The 8,485-nt window shown below is 45.8% G+C and overlaps 2 protein-coding genes across 2 annotated transcripts; one reads left to right on the forward strand and one right to left on the reverse strand.

Annotated features, from left to right (window-relative positions):
• Positions 1–272: 272 nt before the first annotated feature.
• Positions 273–1,975, reverse strand: LOC117590694 (tudor domain-containing protein 5-like). The gene is made up of 5 exons (XM_034283595.1): positions 1,963–1,975; positions 1,765–1,891; positions 1,619–1,701; positions 1,026–1,547; positions 273–945 (listed from the first exon to the last, which is right to left on the reverse strand). Exons 2-5 carry the CDS (start codon positions 1,870–1,872, stop codon positions 360–362), a joined length of 1,299 nt encoding a protein of 432 aa, XP_034139486.1. The 5' UTR covers positions 1,873–1,891; positions 1,963–1,975; the 3' UTR covers positions 273–359.
• A 5,250-nt stretch (positions 1,976–7,225) lies between these two features.
• LOC117590704 lies at positions 7,226–8,217 on the forward strand. Its single transcript, XM_034283602.1, has 2 exons — positions 7,226–7,266; positions 7,331–8,217. Exons 1-2 carry the CDS (start codon positions 7,260–7,262, stop codon positions 8,062–8,064), a joined length of 741 nt encoding a protein of 246 aa, XP_034139493.1. The 5' UTR covers positions 7,226–7,259; the 3' UTR covers positions 8,065–8,217.
• The last annotated feature ends 268 nt before the right edge of the window (positions 8,218–8,485 follow it).

Below are 8,485 nucleotides of genomic sequence, written 5' to 3' on the forward strand. Positions count from 1 at the left end.
CAGTGTGAGCATGCAGCAGTCTAGTGGAACATTTTGGTGGCTCTAGCTATTATAGTCTCTGAAAACTAGCCGACAAACAAGATGGACAGACGGACGGACAGATACATATGGCTACATCGATCAGGAATATATAAATACTTTATGGGATCGGAAAAGTGTCCTGCTCATTCTCTTCTCCCCACAAATACAACATTCCCTATTGACTCTTCGAGTACCGGGTATAATGAAGATGCAGAACAGAAACTCTAGATACCCAAAGATAGCTGAGAGAATTATATTTATTTGTTTATATTTATATTGGATTTTTGCTGCATAAATTGTATGACGGAATCCACAATTGTCTCTTGATCCTACTCCGGCTACTTGTGCACCTTAGAAAACTCATTATACATTTCCTTATACATGTCCTCAAACATCTTCCCGTACTCCTTTGCCTGCTGCTCTGGTTCCTCTTTCTTCTTGACCATCTGCAGCGTCTCTTGATCGTTGGCCTGCTCTGGATTCTCTTTTATGTCCTGCAGGTACTTCTCCTGCAGCTCCTCTTGCTCCGTAAATTTATGCAGCTCCATAAGCTCCTTTAACTCCTGCAGTTCCTTCTGCAGCGCCTCTTGATCGTTGGCCTGCTCTGGTTCCTCGTTCTTTTTGACCATCTGCGCCTCCTCTTGATCGTTGTCCCACTCTATCAGGTCTCGCTCCAGCTCGTTCTCCAACTCGTACTCCAACTCCATTGCGCCCCATTGGGGGGTAATCTGCTCAATTTGCTTCTTCTTAAAGCCAATCATCCAATCAAGCAGCGCCTGTGTCAGGTCCTGCAGAAAGGGGTTCGTGGTATGGGGAACCTTAAATTCCATGACGAATGATGCTGTGCAGACGATTCCTCTAAAATGTTTCTGAAACTCCCGATCCGCATCCATGGGAAACGCACCAGTCTCGAGCATTTCAAAGCTACAGCAGAGTCAGAGAGAGGGAGTGAGGGAGGGAGGGATAGAAAGCCATTTCAAATGAGTCTCAAAGGGAATACATACGAGGGCAGACGCTCCTGAACGTAGCAAAGGCGGCGCTCACAGTGGTTTGAAAACTGTAACTCTGCCCCATTAACCGCCAGCTTGTTCTGAATCATAAGACTGTTCACTGACAGAGCTCCAGGCTTCTTGGTTCGGTAAACTTCCATATAGTAAATGGCCTCCTGCAGATCCTCCTCAATTACTTGGGCATACGCCACACCGAACATCACTTTCTGACGGAACATCATCGATGCCTCGCCCGGCCACATGTACTCCAGCGGATGGACACGCGAAAGTGCGCCCCGAACGGCCATGGCCGGTACATCGGTGAACATTTTTGGCAAGAATCTTAGATCTTTGCATGCGATATTCTCCTCACAGCCATAGTCCAAGTAGAACACGGAAACGTGCGTTGCATTGTCCGGCGACTCAGAAAGAATGCGCACCCGCCGCCAGCCGACCCACTTTGAGGCGGCGGCACAAATGGATCCAGGCAGTAGGGTCCCAGGAATTATTGGGGCCTGGTGCCAGGCATAGAACTCACTATGAACAGAGGTACATATATCTAATGTGGTTGTGCTGTCGAGGACTGGGAATACACAACGACAACTTACCTCATCTTGCTGTGCAGTCCCTCCAGATTGTATTTGTTGTTGCTTTCAACGAACTGGAACCAAAACTGAAGTGGGCTGAACACCTGTTAAAGGATGGTACATAAACATAAATATGCCACTCGGAAACAACACACACTTGCACATACATTGGTTATAAGTATTTTCAATTTTTCCTCGCGGCCGGCCACATTGCCCATGGGCAAGCGGCGCAGCTTCTGGTCCAGCATTACCTCATTTTTGGGCTCATCCATCATTGATATGAAGTCTGATTGGCTGCAAATAGCAATAAATGAATACATAAATAAACCAGGATCAGCGAAGCGATTTAAATTTGTGTATTTTACCTGGGATCTGGGATCTGGCACTCACAAAGCAAAAAGCAAAAAAAAAAATGTGCGCTTTTTGAACGGCATTGACAGGGTTGCCACGTTGATGGACTTTTGGGCAAGGGGACTGGTGCACCTGCGAATTGAGTCACGAGTTACTATCGATAGTCTTGGTTTTCTTTGAAAAATTGTAATATTATCTGATGAATGTGTAATTTAGTTACCTTCACCTTCAATTAATTCGAAAATTATTTTTGTTCAATCAAGTTGTCGTTGCTGCCGTCTGGCAGTACCAATATATGGGCATTCCTACTGAACCGATACATCGGTACATATTAATGTATGTAAGCTTAGTTTACAACTTTCTTGTTGTCACTAGTCTATGGATGAGAACAATTCCCACACATGTCCATGAAGCTAATATATATAGAGGTGCCGTCGGCAAAAGAGATCTACTAACTAGGCTGTTTGCAATTGCGAGTGAAACTGACTTTTCGATATTTGCCAATGCAATTTTATGTTTTCTTGGAATTAATAGGCTAAACAAAATAAAATCCACTAAAAAGCCAAATAACGACTACTTTCAAGTAGTAGATTATTAAAAAATCAAATTAAAAAACAAATAACTTAAAATCATTCGCTCGTAAAGGGCAACTTTAACCGCCATGCCATCATAGGGTTAATCCATCACACGATGGTTTCGTTTCATTCACACCTACAGCGAGAGCCCTTTCACTTGCACTTTTCACTCGCACTTTTGCTCATTTTGGCGGACGAGACCTCCTTATATAGTTTCTTCATGCACGCACGCGTGCAAAGCCACTCGACAGCACCTGGTTATAAAATTGCTTCATGCACATGTCGAAGTGGTCCACCGCGGTGAGACGCTTCTTACGCGTCACGACTTTTATATCCGGTACTCAGTCAGAATATCTGTACCTTATTGTTTTATTTTCGAATTATACATTTGACATTTTTTCTACATATGTCATCTACACAATCTACATCCGGATATAAGAACGCAATTGATTGAAAAATAACTAATTTAACCTTTTCCGATCTAATTTCACGTACTTTGAATGTGAATTCATTATTCAATTAAAATATTCAATTAAACAAATGTTCTTTCATTTGTTTGGCATTTCTTAGTCATGTTTTCTTCTACTGCAGCTTGAGAGACTTGAGTTGAAGTTCGTCCACAAAGTCTTTCTAAGACCATCTAAAAACATACTATAAAAATGTTTAAATATCGGCTAAACTTCATAATTGTATCTTTTAAAAACGTATGCATTTGTTTTCGTGCAACATTTAATTGTTTGCGTCGAACACAACATTAATTTGATATGCGCATGAATATGTTGATTAAATTTCCAGTAAAATCTGAGTTGCTCATATTCCACTATTATTTCAATAGTGTGTGTAACATGATGAATCAAGCCAAAAATGGTTCGTCGTTAACTTGGTGGCTGTGCCTATCTACCTGCTTTCTATTTTTAGAATTTTACCCTCTCAAAAGGGTCGCGTGAGCGACGCGCGCCGCGAGTGGCTTTACACACCCACACAAACGGCTAGGCTACGGGACTTTTTCGTATACGCCGATATTGCTCTCTCACTCATGCGTGTTACAAGCAATGCAAGCTCGCTGTCTAATGCGCTTGCAGTGCAGAGTCTGCCCGTTGGCTGAGTGGTCAGAGGAGAGAGAGAAAGAGAGTAAGGAAGAGAGAGTGTAAGGTACACACGGGCATTGTGCAGCTGTGCCAACACCAATGTTTACTTTAATTTGTTTGCAGCAGAGAACTTTTTAGCAAGTCGAATTTGAACCGAATCGGCAGCCGAAACAGAATCAGGGATCGGGAGCATCGGCCACCCCGCTGCAGTGTCCTCTTGGGGCGGCACTGTTGACTGGAATATGGTGGGCTGGCGGTTAAGCCCGGCTCCCACCACATGATAAATGAGTGCAATTTCTCTGTCTTTCTCTTAGAGTCTCTGGCCCTTATGAGCTATGGCAAATCGCAGCAAAAAATACGCGCAGATTTATCCTGGTTGTCCAGGCAGCGGAGGGACTCACAGGATGAGTCCGACCCCACTGAGAAATGATGTCTAGACGTTTTTTGTTTTCCGCTTTCTCTCTCTCCCATTCTATTCATTTGATTTTAGGCATTTGCACATTGTAATTCCTTCATTGCGCAAGCTGGAAGCTGGAGGAACTAAATTTAAAACTAAATTTTAAAAATAAAAATTATAAATATAAAGTGTTGAATTTCTTGGACTTGAATTTAAGCTTTAAAGAAATCCGGCTTAAATTTTTGCCCCAGCCATTCCTGGCACATCTTACTCCTGTGGCTGCTTCTGCCACATTTCAGGCTCCGTTTCTGCCACATCTCTCTGGTTGCTGCTCCTGGCACATCTCCCTGGGTCCTGCTTGTGCCACATCTCCGCTGGCTCCGGCTCTTCCTGTTTCATTTGCTCTGCTCGTTTTTTCGCGACCAACTAAATACCTGTATAAATATTTTATTACGCAAATGAAACAAGCATTGTTTGCATTTTATTTTCCAGAACGAGGCAACGTCTCCAGCTGCAGGTGCGCAGGAGAGTGGCAGGCGAGCAAAGGGACCCAAAAGTGGCAGAGGGAGAGAAACACACATTTGTATGCAGGACACGAAGCGACAGAGAGACTGGAGAGTCCCGTGTCCATTTGACCGCAGACAGTGCCACAGGAAATGCAAAGCAGAATGCAAAGAATCCTCACGGCACGGACACAGGATGTCCTTTCTGTCTTTGAAGTGCAGAGGTTAGTGGGGAGGTGCATGCTCGTGTAGCTAGTTTTAGCCCTGATTCACAGCCGAATCGCTCGTGGCTGATTGAAAGTGATTGGCAATTGGCCACACAAGAAGAGTGTCGCTTGGAGGTGAATATTGAAGTGTTCCAAAACAGTAAATATATAAATATAAATAAAGAGATGCCACTGATCCTATTGATCAAGAATATATATTCTATGGGAGCTCCACCATCAAAGGGCATCAAAAGAGTCAGCCTGGCCTTGGTGCGGAGTTGCCAATTAGTCGACTGGTCGATGAGCACAAGCAGCGCCTGCTAATTGAACCAAATGGAGAGACCTAGTTACGGCCGGACAGGAGTCCACTCAGTGTAATAGAGTCCTCCCGGGTCCACCCGATGAACTGTCAACTCAAATTCCAAGTTAAAGCACAAATTGATGTCAAAATGAAGTAAGGAAAAAGGACCCAAAAAACAACCACCACACCAGAGCCCGGTAATGGCTGTGCAAACAATCAAAGTTGCTGCCCCATGCTGAAGGAGAGCTACCTCAGACTTTGGGCTTGTTAAGGCAGTGCGAGTAAAATGCAGGAAAATTGATGTTGCTAATGAAGGAGGGTGCAGGGGGCTAGATTTTCTACTGACCCACATTAGAGCCCCACACAACCTACGAGTATCTGCGTCCCTCGTTGTCTATGCGTTAATTATTCATTATTATTTGGCTCTTGTGGCTCCAGCACCGTGACTGGGCGGCCAATGATGGCCCTTTGGGTCATGGTGATTGAATGATTAGCCAGTTTTGGCCAATGCTAATTGATTCGCGAATTGATACGCACCGCATTAGCAGCTGTAGATTGAAGTGAAGGTCCGACATCCACTCTTAAGGCCATTTGATATTTTTTGTTCCGGCTAGATCTTTGGTAGCTCTTTTCTGGCGAGGTTTCTGCTCTTTAAGTGCTGTCAACATATGTGCATAAATTTCACACGTGGCGCCCATGCGATTCATGCATTTTACATGCACCAAAGGATTTCCCCCACTCTGTCCAGTGTCCGCCCTGCCACCCACAAGCCACTCCATCAGCCATTGTCCGTGTGGCTGCTCAGCTTTTATTTTCTTCACATTTTTTTGCCCTCTGTTCTTCTGTTCTTCTCCCATTCCCATTCCCATTTTTTCAGCTTCCCAAAAAGGAGTGAAAAAAGAACACCAGACAGCAGCGGTGGGGAATGGCTGTTTGTTAATACGACGGCATTTAATTTTTAATCGCTGCATCCGACTCCAAGTTGACGCGTGGTCCCCGGTTCCCGGTACGCGGTACGCGGCACCCGGCCACTGGTGTCTCTCTCTCTCTCTCTCTCTGTCCGCCCTGTGCCATCTTGCAACGATTGTTAACCCAACGCGTTACATATGTTTAATGAAGAGAGAGAACCGCACGCACGAGTTGCTAGTGCGGACCAGGAGCAAACGGATAAAGGCAGCGGCACTGGGCATGCTACAGAGAAAGAAATGGGGAATGTCGCAATTGTTTTATTGGAATTATCTTGACTACAAAAATTGTCAGAATCTGTTGAAGGTGAATTTGGGGGATTGCATAAATGAAAAGTGTGCTTAATGGGCAGGAAAAATACTCGAATGACCGGGAAAACACCTCCAGCTGTAGGTTTCTTTCGGAGGTAGTCCTTCCATTCCTTTTGGACTTCAACTCTTTTTTCTTGCAGTGCAGTTTTCTGGGTTTTTTGAGGTTGAAGTTTGCCTTTGCATTCGAATGCCTTCGCAGCCTCACTCTCTCTCTCTGTGTGTGTGTGTGTGTGTGTGTGTGTGTGTGTGCCGCAGATAGATGTGTGGATGCTGGATGCTCGCTTCTGACTCTGCGGCAAGTTATTATAACAGTTCATTGATTTTCAATTTTCAATGCATTTCATTGTTTGCCATTTTCTCTCGTTTGTTTTTTTTTGTTTTGCATCGCCACCAAGCCTCACTGCACGCCCCACTGCAGCTCCCGAGAACGGCTCAGCTTCTGCCTCCTGCCTCCTGCCTCGTGCCACACACAACAGCAGTGAACATTTCCGCACTGCAAAACTCATTCGCATGCATAAATGCATGGGCGGGGCGAGGCGAGGCCCAACTTTATTTTTTGACGAAAAGCTCGCGCGTGAAAAAAAGTGGGAGATGCAATGAGGAAAAATTTAAATGATTTCCCAGGCTTAAAAGTGGAACGAGTGGGTGAATGCAGGACTCAGCAGGTTGCAACCCCCCCCCCCCTCCATCGCAATGCAGATGCGGTTTATAATGCTTTAAGCTCCAGTTATTTATGGCATGGGTTGTGCCCCTTCTGAATGGTGGCACATAATGGGCCAATGGGCTTGAAGAGCCGGGAACTCAAATTAAGGGAAGCTTTACATATTGAATGGAAACCGGCGATCCTGCGGTAGTTTGTAAGCATACAAAGACTTACCCAAGGAACCTCAGCAATCCCCAGCAACATTTGACTTCAATACCAAAAACAGTTCCCAAGGAAATACAACTAAAACACACTTTCGAAATGCCAGGTAAGACAGCGCTGCTCTGTGGTAAGAAAAGGGCCACCGCTATCTCCTCGTTTCTGCCCTTCAGGAACCCATGGACATCCCAAGAATCCAAAGCAGCTGCTGAAATGGATCAACGTCATGCTGCACAGCGACTACCGCTCCATGCCGGAGCTGAGTGGCGGTGCCGCCTGGTGCCGGCTCCTGCACTGCATTCACCCAAACACCTTCAATGTGGAGTCTGTGCGGGATGCGGGTCCGCCGGCCAAGCTGAGGCGTAATTATGACATCTTGCGGCGGGCTCTCAAACGCCTGGGCATTCCGCTGGAGCTGCGTGTCCAGCAATTGCAGAAAGGCAACACCCAGGTCACCATTGAGCTGATCCACTTCTTTATGGATCTTTATGTGCAGCGGAAATTGCAGCGGCCACAGCCACAGCCAGAGCATGGACCACTGGGGAAGTTTCTGCAATGGCTGCAAAGTTTAGTTGTGGGCAAGTCCGCGGCAGATGATCCGCAAGCTTATCTGCTGCTGTTTGAGAAAATGCCTAAATTGAAACCGCTGAAAGCGTCCCAGCCCACACAAACAGTTTCCTGTGAGATGTTGCCCCGCTTGAGTGGTGGACAGGAGCAGAAACTGCAGCTGGAGCTTGATCAACGTCGCAGGGATCACGATGAGATCCATCCACTGATCGGGGCCTGCCATCAAATGTTGCTGATTAAGAACGAGATGAAGGAACGCTGGCAGGAGTGCAGACGCGCCCGTTTGGCCCAGAAACAGCAGCAGCAGCAGCAGGAGCGAAGAAAGGAAAGAGGCCACTGAAACTGTGTGAGCTGTGCCCTGTGGCCGCCTTTTTGCTTTTGTCGCACTTAATACACTTCGATTTAATGGACGGCGCACATCTTAATAGGGTTTCCGCGGCAATGGCCATCTTCCATCTTGTTCTGTCTGTTGCTGGTCACACTTTGGCTCTCCTTTGCCCCATCTAGCTGCCCCCTGCAGCATGCCTCAAACTTTGTTTGCTTGTAATTACTTTGACCTTGTGCGGGGGCACTCGCTGGTCTTGCACCATGGCATTGGCACGAAGTTTTGGGCGCAGTTTCCACGCGTTCATTTGTTAATCATCTCAAATTTGTTAGCCATAAAAAGAAAGATAGAATTTGGATGATATTTTATGATCTTTAAAATGGAGCAGGGATAAAGGCTTAAAGGAATCATGGATCCATATTGATTAGGATCGTCT

This window comes from Drosophila guanche, unplaced genomic scaffold (genome assembly GCF_900245975.1).
Source record: "Drosophila guanche unplaced genomic scaffold, DGUA_6, whole genome shotgun sequence".
Lineage (NCBI taxonomy): Eukaryota > Metazoa > Arthropoda > Insecta > Diptera > Drosophilidae > Drosophila > Drosophila guanche.